We start from the raw sequence: 25,610 nt of genomic DNA on the forward strand, positions 1-25,610 counted from the left end.
TTTTCTCAGTACACCCCCCTTCCTCCTCCTCCGTTTCGTGCTCCGTTCGGCACTGGATCGCCGAACAAAATGCTTCTGTTCGGCTGAACGGTGCCGAACAGAAGGCTTCTGTTCGGCGATCCAGTGCCGAACAGAAGGCTTCTGTTCGGCAACCCTCAACCGAACAGAATCCTTCTGTTCGGCGGAGGGAAGGGGAGGAGGGGTAGGAGGGTGGGGAGGAGGCGGCGGAGGGGGGAGGGGTAGGAGGGGTAGTTGGAGGAGGGGGAGGTGGAGGGGGAGGTGGAGGAGAAGGGGGAGGAGGGGTAGGAGGAGGAGGAGGAATGGGAGCAGGGAGGAATAGGGGGTGGAGGAGGAGGCAAAGAAAGGGGAGAAGGCGGAGGGGGATGCAGAGTAAGAGGGGATGGGGATGGGGGGCGGAGGTAGAGGGGTGGAGGAGTAGGAGGAGGGAGGAGGGAGGAGGAGGAGGAGGCAGAGGCGGGGCGGAGGAGGAGGGGAGAGGGATGAGGGGGAGGCAGAGGTGGGCGGGAAGAGGGGGAGGGGGAGGAGGAGGATGAGGAGGGGGGAGGAGGAGGAGGCAGAGGCGGGGCGGAGGAGGAGGGGAGAGGGATGAGGGGGAGGCAGAGGTGGGCGGGAAGAGGGGGAGGGGGAGGAGGAGGATGAGGAGGGGGGAGGAGGAGGAGGCAGAGGCGGGGCGGAGGAGGAGGGGAGAGGGATGAGGGGGAGGCAGAGGTGGGCGGGAAGAGGGGGAGGGGGAGGAGGAGGATGAGGAGGGGGGAGGAGGAGGAGGAGGCAGAGGCGGGGGGTGGGGAGGTGGGGGGTGGGGAGGGTGGGGGTAATTTAGGAATTTTTAATTTTTTAGGGGTGTCCTTAGCAAATGGGGGGGTGTAGAGAGTATTTAATTTTTTTTTAATTTTTGGGGGGTGTCCTGAGCAATAGGGGGGGTGTATTTAGAACTACCCATCAGTCAGGCCTCCGCTTCTTACCCTGGGGTAGGAGACTAACCTGAATTTTCTCATGTCGAGAGAATGATGGGCATCATTCCAATCCAGACCTGAGATTCATATACCAAAGCTGTAACCAGTAAACAAGTTAAAACATGAATCTGACAAATTTATCCAAAGCAGTGGCCGTCCAGCTAAATCCATCTTATTTTCCAACACATATACACGCTATTACATTCATGCAAACACTTCTATACCGTGAAATATACACTTGTTCCTGGTGGAATATGCTTTCCTATATACAAACGCATCTTGCCTGAGGAGGCATTTGCTCTACACTTGACAGATCTTATTGAAAGCAACGATAGGGGCAGCAAAAGGCAAACTGCTGACTCGAGGTTGGAAAAGAAGGCATGTGCCCAAGGATATACTTACCAGATGTCATTGAAAGCATAGTTTAAAGGAGGAAAAGGATAAGCAAACTGCCGGCTTATATGCCAGGATTGTCATACGTCGAACCATTTTTAAAATCCAAGGGTGATTTGCTGCCTTCAGGACAGTATATGTACAACCAGAGTTGTAGCCACAAAGCCATAAAAGTTTTTATTTTTAACATCCAGGCGTGTGACATCAATGTTCATCATCAACTGAAAGGGGAACAGATTTGACCTGGTAATAAGAGAAAAACGGTAAGGGGGATCAGATCTTGCATAGTTAAATAGATGTGAATCCAAATGAAAGAGAATTTTCCAAAGTACATACTAACGTAAGATTTTTGAAAATTGACTTGCTTATGCTGTGCATTGTTTTTGTCAAGCAAAGCATTTCAGGAGAATACTGCATGAAAATTGGACTTACCAAGTCCCTGAACTTCAATATGTAGAACATCTCCAGATAACGACGTGTCTCGCGCCTTTCAAGCTTTGAAACATACTTCCAGAACCCATAAACCCCAGCCAATGTCATTAGCCTTTCAGAATAGATTTTCCATGTATACCTGCAGTTTTCAAATGAAATTGTTGCTTTTATCCATGATAGGCAGATTCATGAAAGATGAAGCTACAGTTAGAAGTCGGACAGATGCAGATGAACCTTTCATGGATTCGACGGAGCCCTCCTTTAGATATCTTCTCCCAATAGCCAGAGTCCTTTTTGCACTTTTCAAAGAACTCAGCCATGAGTTCACCAGCCTGGTCAGGATGATATGGGTCTATATGGAAACCTGACACCCCATGCTCAATGATTTCTGCAGGTCCTCCATGACAAGTGGCAAATGTTGGAAGACCACAAGTCATGGACTCCACAACAGTGAGTCCAAAGGCTTCATAAAAAGCAGGCTGCAGTGAAATGGGGCAATTAGTTATGTTAAAATATATATGAAATATCAGAAAGAGATGAATGATGCTAGACTATACCTGCACAAATGCACCTCTAGTATCGGCTACGTAGCGATAGAGCTCACCATTGCGTGCCCTGTTCATTTGGGCAGAAATCCACCGGAACTGGCCAAATAAGTTATAAGTCTTCATGAGTTGGTGCATCTTCTCAATCTCTTGAATTTCTTCTCTGTCACTGGATGTCTTCACATCATTGTGACCAGCCACTACAACCAGGTTTACCAATTCTCTTAGTTTAGTGTTTTTAGCAAAGCATTCAACCAGTCCTGTTATATTTTTCACCCGGTCAAGTCGTGCCATGGAGAAGATGAGGGGCTTGGACCGGTCATCCAACCAACCACTGTATAAGGAGAAACATAAGTAAACTTATCAGATACAAGCACTGGAATTACTACTCAACTGCAAAGAGCAGATACAAGCACTGGAATTACTACTCAACCGCAAAGTACAAAAGTTATCGCCAAACCCATCATTTGAAAAACAGAAAGGTTCGATATTATTATACAAAAAGATTGATATGTTCAAAAAAGAAAAAATTGTTTCATAAAGAGAAGCTTTTGCAGATGTCAGCTACATTTTATATTGGACCTTTTCTGATGACAAAGGATCATTCATAAACAAGGACAGAAATAATAATAGTTGGTCAACTGCCATTACATTGGTTCAAAGTCGCTGCCTGGTGCAAAAGAATCAGAGATATAGTTGTCAAAACCAGACAGAATTTTCCACATGTAATAATCATCCACAAACTCTTTAAAGTTGAGTATTATGCTGATGTTGTTATATGCTTTATTTTTCTTTTTGAGAATAAATAACTAAATCTATCATGACTGTATGAGGCAAAACAAAACATAGCAATTCAGTTATTCAGTTATTATAGGAAAGTTTGACATACCTTGCAACACATAAAGTGTACAATATGAGCTTGATACATCATAAAATTTTTGACCCTCAAATAAAATCACAATTACTGAAGATTAAGTTGATTTATTCAACAGACTGTAAATACCCCAAGTAGGGCATGCAAATGGATTGGGTTCGCTTCAGATTCTGTATGAGTGAGATGCAACCAAAATTGGTCTCTGAATAGGAACACATGCAAAACTAACTAGTTTAGCCAACTGATTCAGGTTGGGTTGGTTTTGAGCTTGAACCAAATTTGTGCAATACCTCATGTACTAACTAAAAGTTGCAATGTACAGCTGCAAATGATGCTTTAGTTTTCAGAACAAATGTGTTAGATATGTGGAAGGGCGTTATGGAAAACTACGAAGGCCAACGAAGCAAGAGAAAGAACAGAAATTTTGGAAAAATAACACTAAGGTGTGACTCCTCAGTAGAAGTTGGCAAGCCGAATAAGAGTTTGCATTAATTCAAGAACAGATCTAATGGAAAATTGGATCTATTTTTAGAGACGTGAACCCAACCAACAGACTGAGATTCTCAGTCTCAATCAGATCCATGTTTAACTCTCTCTCTTGTGTCTCAAATCCCAACCAGAGACCGATAATAGTGGCGACCCACTTTGTCAAAAGCTATTTTAACTTAATCCAATATCTACATGTGCATGTCACACCCTTGTGGTTAATTTCATCAACGCTCGTGCAGATCAACCGTAGCAACTTGAAAGGAGTCATAGGTACTCATTTCGATATTCAAAGGCGAAAAATCAAGGAACTCTGCAGCATTAACTAAGTTAAATAGCAAAAGAAGCTGATCAATGAAAGAGAGGGCAAAGTTTCCAAACAGGATGCAAGAGAAAGAAAAGGTTTTATAGCCAACTCCACCTAATAAGAAGATGGCGGCTGCTCATTAGCAAACAACCCCACATGCCAATATATTCTTCATTACTACTCATTCTTGTGTAATTCTCTCTTCAAAAATGATTTTATTTCATACATATCACTTACATACATGTATGACACTGTAATCCAACGACGAAGTGACTGATTAATAAGTATAATTTATCATTCTTCAGTCCATAAACAATGATTCTTCAAGATCATTATCTATAGTGCTTACACGAAAACAATCATGTCTGTGCTATCAGCACCCCTCCCCTTTTCCTATTAATTTTCTTTTATTCATGAGGCAGGCCAGGGTGCACAGCATGTAAACATCATGCAATGTGTACATATTCATCTTATTTCAATTGCCTGATCAGAGGTCTGATAATATAAATTTTTGGATAAGAAAAAGGAAATTAAGGCTTTTTGTTCACCCAGATCAAGTTGATAGATGATGCATACACAGTTGACATATAGCAAAATCCTGGTGGATGAAGTGGTTATATGCTTTTAGAATGGTAAGTGACTGTCGAGAAATATTTGGCACTACTAACATGGAAATTTGGGTCTCCAGGCACAAAAGATAATGACTGCAGCAATGTTAACCCAAAGGAAGTGTGATAAAACACCCGGATGAAGCTTGATATGGTTACAGCCAAAAAAAAAAAAACTAAGATTCAGATCGTGTTTGTTTAAGGATCGGCAAGAAGAAGAAGGATCTTTAATAATAATACAAGTGAATTATGCAAAAGGAACAAATTGATCATGAATAGGATAAAGCTCATGGTTATTATGGCATGGAAGAGAAAAGGAGACAGTACTCTTCATCCAGAAAGCAGTGTTCAAGATCCTCGGCATCCAGTATTAGCAAATATCCAAAATAGCAGAATGGTCGAGTAAATATCTCCATCTCAGATCTACATTTTTATTGGATATCAACAGAAAGATCCATTTGACAAGCAAAATTCAACCAATCAACTAATAGTTTGTGTTAGATAAGAATGTGTTGCGCCCATGTTTGTTACAAATTGCAGAAGTTCACTGCTCTTAGTTTTATGTTAAAGATCCCAAACATACAAAGTTTAGTGATCAGTGCAGCATCCATAATGAAACATAGAAATTGTTGATCACAAGGTTCACTATATCACTACCACCTACCATACCAATACAGCATGGTACGCACACCATACTGACACTGAATCGGGAGACCTTTCTCTCGCTTAGCCATGATACCATGCACACAGGGCAGTACAGTCTGGTATAACACAGAACCGGATGGTTCCGCTCGGCTCACATCGATTCAGCCCCTGCCATACTGAACCTCAAAACTATATTGATACCTTACCGGCATGGTATGGTATTGCCTAATATGGGCAATACAGCGAACCTTGGTTGATCATGCCTACAATGATCAATATCACTGTGATAAGGTGACAAAAAACTAGTCCCAAAGAACGCACAAGACGCAAAAGCATGAGCTCTGTCACATTTTGTCATTGAATTCTCAGATATACCTCTCAAAGTAAGTAGCCTAAATTCATAAATGTAAAGACATGGGAAAAGAAAAGGGGTTCATCTCTCCTACAAATCTCAGGGATAAAACATGATGTGTTATTTACTCATGAACTTGAATACCTAATACAGATTTCTTAGATCTTCGCATGCATTAATTGACCCCCCGGTGCTTGTTTCTACACTGAATGAGAAAGGTTGGCAAGTTCGCAAACAAGTTTTCATAGAGTCCAAAGAATGTAAGGAATCTTTGTTGGACATTTAAAGATGGAATAAGAAACCCAGAAAGTTAGACAAATGGTCATGATAAGGCTTACCAGTTAAAGATATTTGTAGGATTATAAAAACTCATAAAATTAACTTAATTCGTATTAATTTTCTTATAAAACACATGCATCCATGGTTGGTATAAGGCTTACTGCTTAAAGATTATTGTAGGGTTATAAAAACTTACAACATTATTTTAATGGGCATTAATTTCCTTATAGATTTGCATGCATCCACAGGAGCTTTTCAAAGGTATCACAATCACAACCTGCCCATTACAGTTACAGTTCAAGCATATTGCTCTAGAATAATGACATCCTCACTAACCTTCTTATTTTTTTGAGAAAAGACATTGTCACTAAGATCTAGAAATAGTAATCAGCAGTCATGTTTATGTTTGTTGAGTTGAAAGCAAAGAATGAGGAACCGTCCCAAACCGGACGGTTTCGCCCATTCCAAGCCGTACTGGTAGCTTACCGTACGATTCCAGCTTTAAAAATGGTTCGCTGCCGGAGTCGGAGAATAAGAAAAAGAGAGAGCAAGCGGGGGTGGAAGAAGAAAATACTGACTCCCGAGGCTAGCTCTTGGCTCACTAGAAAGGTCTCTTTTTAGGAGGTGGAGAGCGTTGTGAAAGAAGCTAAGTCCGATAAATTAGATAAGGCCCCCGGGTCAGATGGATTCCCCGCTGACAATATAATGAGTTTTGAGGGATTAAACCCTGGGATTTGGCTTTGAAAAAGCTAGATACGAGATTGAAGGATTTTATGAACCAAGTCAACGGGCGAGGGATGATGGAATGATCGACTCGAAATGGGTTCGGCTCGAAGGCTGACGTAGATATTGAAGCTGATGCGTATTGGAACTGATGCAGTTTTTCAGTAAACTCTATTAATAGCCTACTTTGTTATATTTAGACTATGCTGTTAAATAGCTAATCTTGGAAGTTGTTTTTGTTTAATGCTATGTCATTTTCAAGGTGTCTATATAAACCTGTACTCTTGGAAGTGTAAAGGGCAGAACATTAAGAATCAATCAAACAGGTTGTTGATTGAAGTTTCTCCTGGCAATTCTCTGTTTTTCCATTGTTTTCTAACAATTGGTATCAAAGCAGCTTCGATCTGCGAAGGGCGTTATGGCTGCTCCTAGTTCATCTACCACAGTTCCTATATTTGGTGGTGAGAATTATGATTATTGGAGTATCAAGATGAAGACTCTCTTCCTGTCACTTGATCTTTGGGATGTTATTGAAAGTGGGGTTTCTGCTCCAGCAGAAGGCACTTCAGAATCAACCCAAAACAAGATTGACAAGCAAAGAGATGCTAAAGCCTTGTTTACTCTGCAGCAAGCTGTGAGTGAAGCAATCTTTCCGAGATTGATGAGAGCAACAACTTCAAAGCAGGCCTGGGAGATTCTGCAGCAGGAGTTTCAAGGAAATACTAGAGTTAAGACAATCAAGCTTCAAGGTATGAGAAGAGAACTTGAAAATCTCAAAATGAAGGAATATGAGAATGCAAAAGACTATTGCACCAGACTCATTGAGGTTGTAAATCAGATGTGTGCCTACGGAGAAGAGGTATCTGATGTGAGAATTGTTCAGAAGATCTTGATTAGCTTGACAGAAAAATATGATCATGTTGTTGCTGCAATTGAAGAATCCAGGGATCTTTCAACCTTAACTGTCGCTGAGTTGATGGGATCATTACAAGCTCACGAACAAAGAATTGACAGAAGGAGTGAAGTCTCTCTAGAAAATGCATTCCAGCTGAAAGTTAATCTGAAAAACCAGAAACAAAAAGATTTCAAGAAGAAGTCCAAAAGCACACCAAAAGGAGGAGAATGTTCTCAGAAAAAGAGAACTTCAAAAGGAGAATTTCCACCTTGTGGTGTCTGCAAGAAGACCAATCATTTGGAAAAGGACTGTTTTCATCGCGGAAAGCCTCAGTGTACATACTGCAAGAAGTTTGACCATGTAGAGAAGGACTGTCAGTTCAAAAACAAGAACCAACAGGCCAATTATACAGAAGACAAGGAGGAGCACTTGTTCTTTGCATCAAGCCGCTGTTGAACAGAAGAGTAAAGAATGGTTTCTAGACAATGGGTGTAGCACTCATATGACTCCAGATGAAGGTATGTTCTCAAAAATTGATAAGTCAGTCAATGTTAAGGTCAAATTGGGGAATGGTGAATTGGTGGAAGCAAAAGGAAAAGGCACAATCACTATGGAAACCAAGAAAGGAACCAGATTCATCAAGGATGTTCTATTTGTTCCAAGTCTCGATCAAAGTCTTCTAAGTGTTGGTCAAATGATGCAGAATGGGTACTCTCTATACTTTAAAGGGGAGTCATGCACTATTTATGATCTGAAGAACAATAATCAAGAAGTGGCTGAAGTGAAAATAGGAAATTGCAGAAATTTTCCTATTCAATGGCACTTCCCAAAAGCTATGATGGCTAAATTTGATGATACAACTCTTTGGCATCAAAGGTTTGGACATTACAACCTTAATGCACTGAGATTGTTGAATCAAAAGGACATGATAAGAGACTTACCTCTCTTAGACCAGAATATGTCAGTATGTGAAGGGTGTATGCTAGGAAAACAACATAGACAGTCTTTTCCTACAGAAAAAGCTTGGAGGGCAAAAAAAGCTTTGGAGCTTGTTCATACTGATGTGTGTGGCCCAATGAGAACACCTTCTCAAAGCCAAAACAGGTATTTCATCTTGTTTATAGATGATTACTCAAGGATGACATGGGTTTATTTTTTCAAAGAAAAATCTGAAGTTTTTGGGATTTTCAAGAAGTACAAGCTGCTGGTTGAGAATCAAAGTGGTTGCAAGATCAAGACTTTGAGAAGTGATAGAGGTACTGAGTTTAACTCAAGAAAGTTTGATAAATTCTGTGAAGAAGAGGGGATGGAACATTAATTGACAGTAGCTTATACTCCACAGCAAAATGGAGTTTCTGAGCAAAAAAATAGGACAGTGATGGAGATGGCCAGATCAATGTTGTTGGAGAAAGGCCTTCCAAAAATGTTTTGGGCAGAGGCTGTTAATACAGCAATCTATTTGCTCAATAGATGTCCAACAAAAGCTATTCCTAATCAAACTCCTATTGAGGCTTGGAGTGGCCAAAAGCCTACTGCAAGTCATCTGAAGGTTTTTGGCTGCATTTGCTATATTCATGTTCCTTCACAGAAAAGAAACAAGCTTGAAGAAAAATCTGAGAAAGGAGTTTTTCTTGGATATAGCACTCAATCCAAGGGGTATAGACTCTATAACTTAGAGTCAAAACAGCTTGTTACAAGTAGAGATGTCGAGTTTGATGAACAAGCCACTTGGAATTGGGATGAAGAAAAAATGTCCAATCAAACTGTCCTTATACCAGAAAGAAGAGGATCTCAGCTTGCTATTTCTGAGATTCAAAATGAAGGAAATGAAGGGCATGGAAATCTACTAATGACTCCAACTTCATCACATGGATCAGAAGGCAGTTTGGATGAAACTTCGTCACCAGAATTTCCACCTAGAAGGCTAAGGTCTTTAAGTGAGATTTATGAATGTTGCAATTACTCCTCTGGAGAACCTGAGAATTTTGCAGCAGCTGTAAAAGAAAAAATCTGGGCAGATGCAATGGAGGAGGAGATCAGAATGATATAAAAAAATGATACATGGAAGCTGGTCTCATGTCCTGACAGCAAAGAAGTTATTGGAGTTAAATGAATTTTCAAAAGAAAACTTAACTCTGATGGTTCCTTAAAAAAATGCAAAGCAAGGCTTGTTGCTAAAGGCTATTCACAACAGCCAGGGATTGATTACAACGAGACTTTTGCACCAGTTGCTCGGTTAGACACAATCCGAACACTTGTTGCACTTGCAGCTCAGAAAAGTTAGAAGATTTTTCAACTTGACGTCAAGTCAGCATTTCTCAATGGTGTTCTAGAAGAAGAAGTCTATATTGATCAACCAGAGGGCTTTATAAGAGAAGAAGGGAAAGTTCTTCGATTGAAAAAGGCTCTATATGGGCTCAAACAAGCACCACGAGCCTGGTATGAAAAAATAGATGGCTATTTCAGTGATCAAGGCTTCAGTAGGAGCGTGAGTGAACCTACACTCTATATGAAATTCAAGGGTAAAGCTTTGCTTATAGTTTCATTGTATGTTGATGATCTGATCTTCACTGGAAATAATCCAGAAATGATTGAAGAGTTCAAGCAAGATATGATGAAAACCTTCGAAATGAGTGACTTGGGGTTAATGCATTACTTTCTTGGAATGGAGATTTGTCAAGAAGGAGGAATCTTCATATCACAGAGAAAGTATGCAGAAGACTTGTTGAAAAAATTCAAAATGCTAGGATGCAAAACAGTGGCAACACCTTTAGTTGCAAATCAAAAGCTGAAAAAGGAAGATGGGGTTAAAAAAGCAGATGCTGCAGCTTACAGGAGTTTGGTTGGCAGCTTGCTATACTTAACTGCCACTCGACCTGACATTATGTATGCTTCTAGTTTGTTGTCCAGGTTTATGCAAAGTCCAAGCCAAGTTCATTTTGGTGCTGCTAAAAGAGTTCTTAGATATGTGCAGGGTACTATGGATTTTGGCATATGGTTCAAGTTATGTTCCCACTCAAAATTAACTGGCTTTACTGACAGTGATTGGGCTGGCTCAGTTGATGACATGAGAAGCACTTCAGGGTATTGTTTTAACTTGGGATCAGGAATGTTTTCTTGGGGATCAAAGAAGCAGGCTACTGTTGCCCAGTCAACTGCAAAAGCTGAGTATGTTGCAGCTGCTGGAGCTGTAAATCAAGCTATTTGGCTGAACAGAATTCTTGAAGACATGGGAGAAAAACAGCAAGGTCCAGTGGAGATTTATTGTGATAATAAATCTGCCATTGCTATGGCTAAGAATCCAGTTCATCATAGTCGAACTAAACACATTGCAATCAAGTACCATTTCTTAAGAGAAGTTGAAGCAAAAGGAGAAATTAAACTCAAATTCTGCAGCTCTGAAGAACAAGTTGCAGACATTTTCACAAAAGCTCTTCCTAGAGACAAGTTTCAGATCCTAAGAAAGATGCTTGGAGTTTCAGAAAAATACATCAAGGAGGAGTATTGAAGCTGATGCGTATTGGAACTGATGCAGTTTTTCAGTAAACTCTATTAATAGCCTACTTTGTTATATTTAGACTATGCTGTTAAATAGCTAATCTTGGAAGTTGTTTTTGTTTAATGCTATGTCATTTTCAAGGTGTCTATATAAACCTGTACTCTTGGAAGTGTAAAGGGCAGAACATTAAGAATCAATCAAACAGGTTGTTGATTGAAGTTTCTCCTGGCAATTCTCTGTTTTTCCATTGTTTTCTAACAGTAGAAGAGAAGAGTTTCGGCATTCAAATGAGCTATTCCTATTCCACTAAATTCATTTCTTGGATCACTTCCCCAAAAGAGTTAAGCTACGATAGACCCAATTCATGTGGGAGAAGGAAAGGCAACGGACGCCGGCAGAGGGCCGTGGGGGGCCGGCGGAGGCCGGGGGGGGCGGCGAAGGCTGAGGCCACAGCCGACTTCACTTAAAAAATTTCAATTTTTTCCACTCCCCTCCCCCCGCGGCCCTCCACCAGCGTCCGCAGCCGCTCCTTCTCCCTCCCTCCCCTGCTCTCTCTCTCTCTCTTTCTCTTCTCCTTCTCCAGCTCCAGCATATTTTCTCTCTTGATACGGGCTCGGCACGGCCCTTACCGACTCGTGCCGCCGAGCAACCGATACGGTGCCCGGTACCGGCACACTAGACCTTGGTTGAAAGTAATCATCTTTCTTTCTGTTAAATAAAAAAACTGTATCGTTAAGTATTTATTTGTGTGCAACTAATTGATTCAATGCAATAACACTTCAGATGAGTGACTTTGCGCTAGAGAATAGGCCAAACAGATTACACTATTTGATATTGATAGAAGTGGTCATTACAAAGGAAACCTGTTAGAGAGTAATTTCTCTATCAGATACCCAATAAAAAAACTCTCAGTTATTTCACAAACAGTATCATGTCTTTGACTATCTATAATTTTTGCAGATATAAATAATTCAACAGACAATCTCGAGTTGACATTAAAAAAAATGTTGTGTAATTGTTTTGTATGCTGATTCTTAGATATGAGAACTCAAGACCTGATACTAAAAAGGCATAATCATTTTTAAAAAAAGTAATGCTTAAATTATTCCAGGATGAAAATGAAACACAAATCTGGGAACAACAGCTCAAGGAACAGATAAATATTAATGAAATGCACGCACAAGTTAAACTGCATAAGCAACATGTTTTCAGTAATCAACATCAGACAAACAGCACATGAATAGAATTAATAATCAAGCACTCACATGTGCTCGCCATGTTGCTCTGGATCATACAGCAGCTTTTCAATTGAATCATGAAGAGAAGTAAGCCTCCTTTCCTTTTCCGAGTATGGAAAATAAATAGACATATCTGCTCCCGGGGAGACAATATTGAACTTGGGATCAAAAACATCAATGCCATGGACAACACGGTACAAACCAGGAAGAGTGAAAGCAGTATGGCTCTCATACTGTCCAACTGTATTCTTGCTGAAACAGAAAATATAATAGTTCTCATCTAACATCCTAGAAGCATTAAAACAAGCATCTAGCATCAAACAATTACAGAAGTTTTGAAACGGAAATTGAATTTAAAGTAGTTTTCATTTTTTTTAATGTTTCTCTAACACAGACCACAATTAATCCCATTATAAACAAGAATGCCATCTTTTTATATGAGGGACGCTAGTGCTACACCACTCACAGGTGAATGGCACCTATATCAACCATGCGACCTTTAGATCCATAGTTGTGAAGGTCCAACAATGGGGGAGAAACACAGCCACAGAACTATAGGATAGATGCAGTACGGTGTAGGAGCTATTCACCCAGAGTGTGCATGGTGTAGCACCTTTGAATATCAAAAGACGATTGACTAATGATAGTTTATATAAGCTTCCAGATATACACATTTAAGTTGCTGAAACAACCATACTACACCATGTAGAGAATTCAAATTGAAATCCTAACATCCATATAGCAATTTGACGGAAGGAAAATCGTACAAAAACTATCCAATTTTCAAGAATTTTGATGATGACATAAAGCAAAAATGTTTCAAACTTTCCATAAGTACCAGATGTACTGTAACATACAAAATCACATGCAATGGTGGTGAATGGTATCTACCAATATTAAGTCAACATTTGACACCTCCTGAACCCCACCGAGGGCCCATAAAAAGGGAAAAAAAAATCATGAAACATGAAAGGATCCTCATGTCTTTTCCTTTTTGTTCTTCAACATATTTCAATGTTTGATGGCAAGCATTCTTGATGATATTGTTTTGAACAAATTTGAAACCCAGCTGCAGAACATGGAGATGACAGCATATATTTTTGAAGAAATACCATACAAGAAACTTTTTAACAAATGGAGAGAAAAGTCCTGTCCTAACACATCTAACAAGTGGCTCAATAATTTTTCAGTGGAGAGGAAAATTAGTTGAGTCCCGAAGGCTGAAGGGTAAACAGAGCATATACAAGGCAATCACTTTATTACTGCAAGAAACAAAAGAACATGGATACTTGCTTTGCAATTATGTAAATGTTTTGTAGACCCAAACCTTCTAATAAAAAACTTGGACATTAAGTTAAGAATGAGTTGAACGCCCAACTAGGCAGGACAAGTACCTTCCAGCAATCTCCTGATAGGTGCTAGTTATTATAAAATCTGCATTGTTCATAGCAATCAGATCAGCAGTGAACTGGCATGAGAAGTGGTATTTGTCCTCATACTTTTTCCAATATATATCTGAATCTGGATATTTTGTTTTCTCTAGTGCATGAGCAATGTTGCACTGCACAAAGTTTATCAATTAGAATGGTGTAACAATACAACCCATGGAAAACATGTAGCAACGATGTCAGTCTAGAGCATACCTGGGTAATTCCTAATTTGTAAGCTAACAAAGATGCAACAAGATTTCCATCACTGTAGTTCCCAATAATTAGATCTGGAGTGCCATGTAACTCTGCAGCAATTTCACTAGCTGCATCCTATTGATAAAATAAGCTATTAACAAGTGCCTGAATAAATAAGCCATGACAAAATGATAATAAAAGAATTTATTAACAGTTGAACTAGATTGAAGATATCAAAGAGAAAGCATATAACAAGTATGCAGCACCCAGGATCCATACATACCTGCATATCAATAAAGAGGAAAGATTTTAATTAAATTGAGAACCATTATGGTAGTAGATGTTAGATTTTTTGGTTAAATAATGATTAAAAGTTTTCATACTTTAAACCATATATATTTATATATATATTAAGATGGAAGTTTGGCTCAGTTGGTTTGTACATTGGTTTTCTAATTAAAGGGTCACGGGTTCGACTCTCCTTTCCCTCGGATTTATTCTCCGTAGCCGAATTGCCGAGGCTTCTTCGTCGCTCATCGGAGGCGCGTGGGCCCCACGTGCCCATGCTCATCCGAGGTGGGTGGGTCGCACCCGAGGCGCGAGGAGCCGAGGCACATGGGCCGTGCGGGCGCGAGGAGCCGCGTTGTTTCCTCGCTTGCGCCTCTTCACGGCACGCCCTCTTCCTAGGGACGACCTCCTTTTCGCGACCGACCTCGCATCCGCTTGCCCTACTCCCAGTATTTTTTTTCAAACTTTTTTACCAGTTTTGACCATTGGATCGTTTTTGGTCGCATTTGTCCCAAAGAAATCTATAAATAGATCTCTACATCTCTACAGATTAGACGCAAGACAAAATCGGAAGCAGAGAACTTCTATTCGCCTTTCCTACTCTTTTTTTTCAATCAATGGGCTTGCTACATACTGATTCTGGGTTCGAAGGCTTTTTTGATTCGTGCAAATCATTGAGGCAGAAGGAACATTGCGAGAGGCTGTTGTATCTCAAGAGTAGAACGCCATCCAAGCCTTGTATATTGTAAGGTGGAGAAATCTACTGCAAGAAAAGTGACCAACATACCATGCCTCAGCATCTCGAATTCCATTTTTCCATTTTCTCTATTTATTTTCTTTAAGCCTATTACTGCCTATTATTTGTTGAAGTAGAATATTTTAGATTTTAATTTTTCTGGGACTTGTTACTCCCAACAATCTTGAAGTAGATTTTTCCTACATATAATAGGCTAGTATTTAAAGTTACCCCAATGGCCAATGCAAGTGACTCGGTTTCTCCTGAAAAGTTTAATGGAAATAACTTTAAACGTTGGAGACAGAAGATGAAAATCTTCTTAACCACACTTGGGTTATTTTCCATAATTTTTGACTCTCCTCCAAATGAGGAAGAGAATGAACCGGCTAGAACTTGTAATTTGAAGGAATTTAAGAAGAAAGACTACCTGTTTAGGGGAAGGATTCTGTCCTATCTTTCTGATCCCCTTTTTGATGTCTACTGCACTTTTAAAACCTCCAAGGAGATTTGTGATGATCTTAAGAAGAAATATGTTATCCAAGATGCCGGAATGGACAAGTATGCTCTGATAGATCTCTTAAGCTGCAAAGGAATCTCACGTTCACAACTCAAGAAGAAAATCAGGAATCACTCCTGAATGAAGGAATCTCTCCAACAAGGATTGGGTTTTATCAAACTTCATCTTTCTTTCTTTTGAATCCGAAATATACTTAAATAGAAAATCCTATGTGTTTGAAAGACTCAAACTTACAAGCCTATAAAATAGCTATCAAGCGCTGTTAATCAGCTTATTTTTCTAACTGACAGATACGAGGAATTCAAATAAAACCAAACAAACTCCACAAGTCGTGGAACTTAATCAAACTTCCCTAAAGACTTGGTCTTCTACGCTGCATCAACTTCCCACCCTCTTCAAGAACTTGACTCCGGCAAGTTAAGAGTCTTGTACTGCTGTAAAAGTTCTGGATGAAGTCGATTAATTTCTTCAGCCTGCAACCATACACACTCTGATAGAGGACGATTCTTCCATCGGACCAGGAACTTGAAATACCCTCCTCATCGAGTAGTGACAAACTGATGGTCTAGGATCGCTTCAATCTCTTCACGTGGTTTGATATTGGGAGGTAGCCTCAGAGGAGTTTCCTCTGCAACCTGCTCAGTTTCTGTCTCTCCTTGGAACTCAATTAAATCTTCAACATTGAAAATTGGACCAAACCCAAAATTGGCTGGTAAATCAATAAGATAAGCATTCAAGCCCAACTTCTTAAGGATTTTAAAAGGTCCAGCTTTTCTGGCATGCAATTTGTTGGATGATCCTGGCTCAAATCTTTCTAGCCTTAACCTGATGAAAACGGAATCTCCCTCATTGAACTGCTTGTCACGTCTGCTTGCATTGGCCCGAGCTCGATACACTTCGTTCCGCTGGAAAATCTTCCTCTTAACTTTTGCATAAACATCTTGCATATACTTGACGAAATCAACTGCACCTTCACTCATTCGCTGAGAACTTGGCTATTCATGAAGGTCAATCGGTGTCAATGGCTTCCTTCCATTCACAATCTCGAATGGTGTACAGCCTGTTGTCCGGTTAACTGAGTTGTTGAAGGCAAACTCAGCTAATGGAAGAATTAGATCCCATGTGGTGGAATGTTCTTGGATCAGACATCTCAATAGACTACCCAAACTACAATTAGTCACCTCCGTTTGTCCGTCCGTTTGTGGATGAAAAGCACTAGAAAACTTTAGTTTGGTTCCAATCTTTGGCCACAAGGTTTTCCAAAAGTAGCTGACAAATTTAATGTCTCTTTCACTAACAATACTTTTGGGCAGCCCATGTAACTTCACAACTTCCTTCAAAAATAACCCGGCAACCTTTGAGGCATCAAAGGTGTGATTACAAGGTATGAAATGGGCCATCTTTGAAAACCTATCGACAACTACCATTATTGAATCATTATTCCTTGGTGTCTTACAGAGACCCAAAACAAAATCTATACTGAGGTCTTCCCAGGGCTGATTTGGTACTGGAAGTGGAATGTACAACCCTGTATTTTGCTTTCCTCCCTTGTTCAATTGACAAACCCTTCATCTTCTCACAATCTTCTTTAAATTTCGCCTCATACATGGCCAAAAGAACCTATCATTGACTAAAGCATACGTCTTATCTTGGCCAAAATGACCAGATAATCCACCCCCATGCAGCTTAGCAATGATAAAGTCTCGCAAAGAACTTGCAGGAATACATAGCCTCGTCCCTTTGAACAGATAATAATCTTTCAACACAAATTCTTTGTTAGCTCCTACATCATCTCTGCAGTCCTTCCACACAGCACCAAAATCCTTGTCCTCAGCATATTGTTTCTTGATTTCTTCGAGTCCTATAAAGTTAATGGAGGAAGAAACCAAAGTACACATCCTACGACTAAGGGCATCAGCTACTCTGTTTTCAGAACCACTTTTATGCCTAATTACAAATGTATACTGTTGTAATACATCAACCCACCTAGCATGCCTGGCACTCAATTTCTTTTGGGAGTTTATATATTTCAAAGAGTCATGATCAGTATACAATATGAGCTCCCTATGAATGAGATATGGCCTCCAATGTTTTAGGGTTTGAAATAATGCATAAAACTCAACATCATAGGTAGAATACCTTCGTTTTGCATCGTTCAACTTTTCGCTAAAAAAGGCTATTGGATGACCTTCTTGACTCAACACACCTCCAATTCCAACATGTGAAGCATCACAAGCTACTTCAAAAATTTTATTGAAGCCAGGTAAGCATAGAACTGGAGCTTGTGTCATTCGGCACTTGATCTCCTGAAATGCCTTGTCTGCAGCAACCGCCCATTTGAATTGTTTCGACTTCAAGCATTCTGTCAGAGGTGCAACAATGGAGCTAAAATTCTTCACAAACCTCCTGTAGAAGGTAGCAAGCCCATGGAAACTTCTAACTTCATGAATATTCCTCGGAGTTGGCCACTCAACTATAGCTTTAATCTTCTCCTTATCTGCTTCTACTCCCAAATCTGAGATTATAAACCCCAAGAAATTCACCCTTCGCTGCATGAACGAACACTTCTTTTTATTGATCAAAAGTTGTCCTGTCCGGAGCAACTCCAACACATGCTTAAGATGATCCAAATGCTCCTGTAGATTCTGACTATACACAAGAATGTCATCGAAATAAACAACAACAAATTTTCCCAAATAAGGCCTCAATGTGTGAGTCATTACTCTCATGAATGTGCTTGGTGCATTTGTTAGGCCGAAAGGCATGACCAACCACTCATACAACCCATCTTTTGTCTTAAAAGTTGTCTTCCATTCATCACCAGGCCGGATTCTTATCTGATGGTATCCACTTCGTAAATCTATCTTTGAGAAAATAGAAGCTCCACAAAGTAAGTCCAACATATCATCAAGCCTAGGAATTGGAAACCTATACTTGACGGTGATTTTATTTATAGCCCTACTATCAACACACATTCGCCAACTCCCATCTTTTTTTGGTGTTAATAAAGCAGGAACAGCACAAGGGCTAAAACTTTCCCTAATATACCCTCTATCAAGTAAATCCTGGACTTGTCGCTTAATTTCATCACTTTCAGTGGGACTCATTCTATAAGGAGCAATATTTGGTAAAGAAGAACCTGGTATCAAGTCAATAGCATGCTGAATTTCCCTCATGGGAGGGAGTTGTTTGGGTAGCTCATCGGGCATCAAGTCTGCAAACTGGTCTAACTGAGGTTGCACTTCTTCTGGTACCATGTCTCCTTCAGGTTTTGAGTTCCGACCCAGCAGAAAAAAAATCACATTCTTTTCACTACTTTCTGCCTCAAACCGTTTCATATTCAGCATAGTAGTTTCAGTTTTCTTCTTCTCTATAAAATCAAAGATCTTAAGTGGCTTCAGCACAATTCTTTCGCCACCAAAATCAAATGCAAAAGTATGCTCAAATCCATCATACACAGCCCTTCGATCGAACATCCATGGTCTTCCTAATAACATATGGCAAACTGACATGGGAATAACATCACAGAGAATCTGATCAGAATAGTTTCTTCCCAAAGAAAATGAAACTTTGCCCCTGTACTTCACTGGGACAGTAGTGTTGTCATCCACCCAACTAATCTTATATGGCCTCGGATGCTTTTCTTTCAACAATCCAAGACACTCCACAGCTTCCTCTGCAACCACATTCATCCCACTCCCATTGTCAATAATCACATTCAGCGACTTTTCTTCATATTCCATTCGTGTATGGAACATATTAGTCCTCCTCCAATCCTCTTCTTCATCTAGTTTTTGGCCTGTTAACACCCTTTGGATCACACAACTTGGCAGCTCTGAGGCTTCCAAATGCTCCTCATGGTCTTCCTCTTCTGTCTCTTCTTCAAACAGAATTTCTTCCATATCAAATTCAGGTATGTCTTTGCCACAAACTAGAGTTGGTTTCCGGTCCTTTGTTGGACAAACTACTGCATAATGCCCGAATCCCTTACACTTGTAGCATTGAGGTCCCTCTCCTTCCATCTTCTGTTTGCCCTTGTTATCTCTTCTTCCTTGTACATTCGAGGTTTAAGATCTGTTAGGGACAGATCTTGCAAACCATGAATCCTGAGTGCTGGTTCTCCTAAAACCGGTCTCATTAGTCTAAGCTTCAATGCAAAAGCCATTTGATAGGCCTCATCCACATTCAGTAGCCTTTGCCTCATCAACTCCTTACGAATATCAACTCTCAATCTGGTTCGATACCTCGCAATAGTCTGATAATCATTCTCCACCACTTGACTTCTCACTTTAAGTTCATGGAACTTATCAGTGTATTGAGTTACTGCCATTGTTCCTTGTTTCAACAAAAGCAATTCTTCATACATAACTTGCTCATAGTCAATAGGCAAGTATTTCTCCTTTAGCTTAAGCTTCATCTCCTCCCAATCAGCAATTGCTGGTTGTCTTGTTCTCTGCAAGTGCTCATCCACACTTCCCCACCAAGCCCGAGCATGTCCCTTCAATTTCATCTTGACATACCTCACCTTTCTATCTTCCGACACTGAGAACCAATCGAAATAATCCTCCAATGCTGTCAGCCAGTCCTGGAAAGAATGGGGTTCAAGCTTTCCATGAAAGTCTGCAACATCTACTTTCATCCTCTTGGTCAATTCATTGAGCGGTTCACGTGCATTTCCATTGGTACCACCATTTGTTCCTCCATTGGTCCCCTCACGGTTTCCATGAACAAAATTTGGTCTGTGATGATGCCCACCACCTCTGGGTTGAAATCCTCCATGACTTCGTCTCCCCATGTGCACCTCGTGCTCTGATTCTCCCATCTCTTCCTCATGGTTGGGTGGTTCCACCCTTTCTTCCTCGGACAAGACCCTGTTCCACAACTAGTCCATTCTTTGATCCATCCTCTGGGTAACAATTTGAAGCTGTTGAATAGCTTGTAGCAATAGTTCATTGATTTGGTTTGGATTGGGGTTGGTTGCCTTTGTAGTGGCTGTGATGTTTTGGTCGATGTGTTGAGTGGTTTCTGGGCGGAGGTGTTGGTTTTGTGGTTGACTCATGTTGTATGAATTACCACTTCTGGTGGTAGTCATGAACAGAAGGTGGCTCGGGAAAAGAAATGAAGGTGGCTCTGATACCAAAATTGATAGATTTCTTAAGCTGCAAATGAATCTCAAGTTCACAACTCAAGAAGAAAATCAGGAATCACTCCTGAATGAAGGAATCTCTCCAACAAGGATTGGGTTTTATCAAACTTCATCTTTCTTTCTTTTGAATCCGAAATATACTTAAATAGAAAATCCTATGCGTTTGAAAGACTCAAACTTACAAGCCTATAAAATAGCTATCAAGCGCTGTTAATCAGCTTATTTTTCTAGCTGACAGATACGAGGAATTCAAATAAAACCAAACAAACTCCACAAGTCGTGGAACTTAATCAAACTTTCCTAAAGACTTGGTTTTCTACGCTGCATCATGCTGCTAGTCAATTCCTGTCTTATAAGATGGTTGACACCAAGCCCGTAGTTGACCAAGCCCATGAGTTAATTGTGATTTATCATGAATGAGATTTAAGGGGAATGGGTATAACTGAGAGCCTTCAAGTTGCTTGTACCATTGATAAGCTCCCACCTTCTTGGAAAGATTTTGGGCTATTCCTAAAACATAAAACCGAGGATATGACAATGAAAACCCTATTGTCTGCCATTAGGATCCAAGAACAACACCTTGAGAAAGACAATGAGCAACTCATGAACCCTGAGTTTCTAACCAAGGTGAACTTTGTAGAAGGCCAGAACAAGACCCATAAGTTCAAGAACTCTAAATTTGAAAAGGGTGGACCTAGAAACAAAGCAAACCTATGAAGCCAAAACACCAGATCAATAAAAATGATCGGAAGCCGATTTGCTACAATTGTATTCTATCAAATAAGGTGTTTCATGGAGAATGTCTAACTAAAATCGTGACATTTCATTTGAGGGAATTAAAACTTATCTATGAAAGGTTACCTCTGCAAAGGTTTCCAAGTAAGGCCATACATCAAATCTTGAAATCCATTTCCGAAGAATTCCCTTTTCAGTTCTAAAAGGCACCCGCAGGATGTAAGTACGTTGTGTTCCAGAAACTCTTTCAAGCCGTTGATTGCATGTTGTCCCTTTTGCATCAGGTATCAACCTAGTCACCTTCAGTTAACAGGAAATGGCATAAGAACTTAATTTGAAAAGTAAAAATAAAAAGGGAATGAAAGGGAAAGAAATGCAAGCTAGTTCCATGAGCATAATGAGGCAAATGCACTAAATATAGTTAGTGACAGAAGGACAACATGCAATATCATATAAATGAAGAAAAATGCGAGTAAATCTAATGGTTAGAAAATGGAAATCTCTAAATTATGAACATGAAAAGTAATTTTCAAATATACTTACAATGAGAATTTTGGGATCAACATCCAGCCCTTGCTTTTTTAGTCTCAGAATCATCTCATGCTCTAGTGCACGAACTTGATCCAATATATAGACAATCTGTGTATCATATGCATAAGCTAAGAAAACTTCTTCCAGTTAAACCAAGAACTTTCAAACACCCATAAAGAAAAGCATCTCCATGATCAAAGTATACAGTAAAATAGAGAGGAAACGCAGAACTGGATTTTATTAAACAAGAAAATACCTGCCCTCCAGTGTCTGGCAAACCTAATACATTAGCCTGGCCAAAGTACCCATGGGGAGAAACAATTACAACATTGAACACCATGGGTATCCTCCCCAGAAATGTCTCCAAAGTGGAGGGATCAGGAGCTTGAAGAACATCCAGCAGAAGACGAATCATCTCCAGCACTCGTTCAGCTGTATCGCCCCAACCTTTCTCCAAACCCATCTCTTGAAACCTGCAAATTAATTATTAACAGGGTTATCAACAGGCTTGAAGTGACCTTAATCTTCTAAAAATATAGATCCTGAAGTTCCTTTTCTATAACCCCATGCTGCTTAAGCTGTTCCTGACAGGAAAATCTTAAATACAGTTAGTCAATACTAGAAAGTCATGATCAAGGATTGACTGAAGGCAGCTAGCACACCCAGATTAAGCAGAGTAATGAAATTTTGGCTCAAATATTGGGAATTACAAAGGTCTAGTTTTGTAACACCTGCAATAATGGCATGCTTGGCAAATTATGTCCAGGAAAAATAAGCCCTTCTCCCCAATCAAGGAGATAAATCACTGATAAACTGGTTTTATAGCAGCCGGATGACCAACCCTTGCAGCTGTATTCACTCACCTCTGACTAAAAAAGTAAAAATTGGTCAAATCATTTTGTAGGGTACTAAACCAGTGTGTGCCGCCATACCATTTCAAGGTTAAATCTACCCTAAATCTATGCAAAAAGGTACAGTTTGCATATAGCACCAGCTTCTTCAGCTAATAATTGACTATAATTGTTTCATATAAAAAGTATACTAGACCATGATAGCTCTACCTGCTAAGATTATACATGTGAGGGAAGCTATTTTGCTTACACATGAGCAAATTGAGAGAATGACGTCGAAGGTGGGAGCTTAGACAGATGGTCCTCGGCCTTTGCAAGCACAGACTGAAGCCTGGACACACTCTGTATCCTATCATTCAGCATCATCACCTGTCCCATCCGATATATCCGACTCAATCTAATGATGACATACATTACAATGAAATATTCTCAGTTTCACTGCAAGCCACACTTACATGACCCTTGAACCTGTGTGCCCGGAGGAACTCAAGCAGGGGTTCTAAGCAGTCCTTGTTCCGAAACATAATAGACGAGAGGTGCCGGTTGAGGAACTGAACTCCATTCCCGATGGACGACGACCGGTTCGGCCGTGGGAATGAGGCATTAAAAGGCTCGAAGTCGAGCTCCAGCACAAAGTGATCATTATAGCTACTGAAATAATCAACACATCCGAAGTTCACATGAGATGGGAGAGTACAGAAATACAAATACAGCATCTTGAGGGCCGTATGGATCGTTACCGCTCATCGACGAGCTCTTCCTTGAAATGGAGGTACTCGGCCACAGTGAGCTGCTCGACGCTAAGCTCGTAGACATTAACCCGCACGTATTCCCACACGCCAGGCCTCGGCCGGACGGCGATGGCCACAAAAGGTGGCAGAACTATGGCTTCCTAATTCCCAGCCAAACAAGTTAACATCAATACCGACGGGGAAACAATTCCATTTAGGGATGCAGAGATAATAGAGGAACGGGGATGGGGGGTTTTAAACCTGGGCGGATTTGAGGACCTCGAAGAAGGGGCCCTCGGAGAGACGGCTGCGGCCGTCGTCGTCGATGGTGGCGAGGGCGTCGAGGAGGTGGTGGGGCTGGAGGATTCCCTTCCCCTTGCTCACGTACCTGCGAAGATCGAAGAGTCATAGTCAGCGACCACAGGCGACGGTGCCTCCATGGCTAGGTTTAGAGTTACGGTTAGAGGTGGAATTCGATCGACGAGGTGAACGATCAAGAGAAGGGAAGAGAGGGGACCTGGAGAGGAGGAAGACGAGGTCGTTGCGGTGGGCGGAGAGGGTGTCCTCGACCCTCTCGCGGATGGTGGGGACGCGGCCGAGCTTGGGGGTGGCCATGGCGGGACGTCACAGTCTCGGACCGAAAACAGGGGAAGGAAGGAGCGGTGGTGACGCAAAGGGAGAAAGAAACTCGAGCGGCGAAAGAAAGAGAGGAAGCTTCTACTCGGGGAGCCACGGGATTTGAGCGAACGGTGGGGGGATATTTAAACAAGGGGGGGGCATCAGATGCGGCGCCCGACCAACCAAGCGATGCGTGAGTTTCGGTTTGGTTGTTTTCTGGATCTGGACCTCCCACAACTCGCTTGCAGAATTTTTTTTTAAAAAAATATAATATTTATAAAAAAAATTAATTAAATTAAAAATATTTTTTATTTTTTTATTGGCTTTTTTTTTTCTGCGAATGGAACGAGCCCTTCATGTGCAAGGCCATTCCATGCTCTGGATCACCTATTTTCATCACCACCAAAAGACCATTTTCCTGATCGATGTGGTGCATGAAAAATTAAAAATAGATTTTTACCAAAAAAAATTTTAAAAATAGATCATGTCAGTCAGAATTTTAGGTACTATTCAGCTAATCACCAATTTTCATAAATGATAATATTTTTATCTTTTACTCCATTGCTTATATCTAAATCAACATGAACAGTGCTAGTCAAATCTTGTTGCAAGAAATGATTTGTGTAAATTATAGATTTGTTGTTATAAAATTGCAAAGTTAGTGATTGTGGACCAGTAGACTTTTCATTTGTGCAAAACGAGCAGCCCATTTTCCAACAAATCATATCTCACTTGTATTAATTATATTATATTATTTATGTTATATTTTTCAAAATATTAATTTGTTTATTTTTTATTTTAAATTTATAAATAAAAAATTTATTTTAAATATAAAATTAATGTTGTGTACTGATGGTTTTATTGTATCATTTGGTATTTGATATCTTAGAGTCCAAGACTATGTCTACTCAGAACTTTGAAATATTTTAGTTCTTTCCTGTTGCTGGAAATTGGACCCGGGGGCCGCCGCGAAGCCGGGGAAGGAGGAGCTCCGCCGCGGGGAGGGCGGACGGCGGTGCGCCGGCCGGCTGCGTCCTCCTGTGCCCTCCTGGGGGGTGTGAGAGAGCGGAGAGGAGAGTGCGTCCTGTCCTGTCCCGTCCTGCAAAAAAGCCGGTGGCCGGGCTCCCCGGCGCCGGCCCTCCGATGCTTAAGTCAGAGGGGGCAAATATGTGGAGAGAGCAAGCCAGAGAGTGAAGAAGATGAAGAGGATATTGTGCTCAATTGTGTCTGTGCTGTTTACTTGTGTTCCGGTCCTAGTCCGGGGCCTCCCCCTCCCTTTTCCCCCAGGTTTCCTTTTATAGAAGGATTTTTGTTACCTGGGAGGTGACAGGAGGTTTGTCCTGTTTTGTAATAATTGGGTACGATTTGGCCCATTAATGGCGTAGTGGAGAATAAGGCCGAATTGGACCGGAGTCAGGGAGTTGTCACGGTCGATCGGACCTGTTGGAGTGGTTGAACCGCCGGCCGTGGTGGGCCTGGGGTCCATGGATGGTAAGTGCATTTATTACCGAGTGAACCGGCGGTCAGGGAGAGCCATACGCTTTGATGGTTCAGTGATCCGGAGATCGTCTTGAGCCGTGTT

General features: G+C 40.8%; 1 protein-coding gene across 1 annotated transcript; it reads right to left on the reverse strand.

The window, feature by feature from the left end:
• Positions 1-1,081: 1,081 nt before the first annotated feature.
• LOC103703639 (sucrose synthase 4-like) lies at positions 1,082-24,140 on the reverse strand. Its single transcript, XM_039120708.1, has 15 exons — positions 23,928-24,140; positions 23,672-23,798; positions 23,420-23,571; positions 23,135-23,330; positions 22,930-23,048; positions 22,085-22,301; positions 21,841-21,936; positions 21,424-21,597; positions 13,894-14,010; positions 13,645-13,811; positions 12,278-12,502; positions 2,357-2,678; positions 2,034-2,278; positions 1,800-1,938; positions 1,082-1,610 (listed from the first exon to the last, which is right to left on the reverse strand). The coding sequence occupies exons 1-15, from the start codon at positions 24,023-24,025 to the stop codon at positions 1,572-1,574; spliced, it is 2,433 nt and encodes an 810-aa protein (XP_038976636.1). The 5' UTR covers positions 24,026-24,140; the 3' UTR covers positions 1,082-1,571.
• Between the last annotated feature and the right edge of the window lie 1,470 nt (positions 24,141-25,610).

The sequence above is a fragment of the Phoenix dactylifera genome, unplaced genomic scaffold (genome assembly GCF_009389715.1).
Source record: "Phoenix dactylifera cultivar Barhee BC4 unplaced genomic scaffold, palm_55x_up_171113_PBpolish2nd_filt_p 000861F, whole genome shotgun sequence".
Lineage (NCBI taxonomy): Eukaryota > Viridiplantae > Streptophyta > Magnoliopsida > Arecales > Arecaceae > Phoenix > Phoenix dactylifera.

Excerpts from the sequence above, each read along its gene's own strand:
- LOC103703639 (XM_039120708.1), bottom strand. The coding sequence starts at position 24,025 with ATGGCCACCCCCAAGCTCGGCCGCGTCCCCACCATCCGCGAGAGGGTC. Across the intron at positions 21,598-21,840 it reads TTGATCCCAAAATTCTCATT|GTGACTAGGTTGATACCTGA; the intron begins GTAAGTATATTT and ends TGTTAACTGAAG. Across the intron at positions 2,279-2,356 it reads CTAGAGGTGCATTTGTGCAG|CCTGCTTTTTATGAAGCCTT; the intron begins GTATAGTCTAGC and ends ATTTCACTGCAG.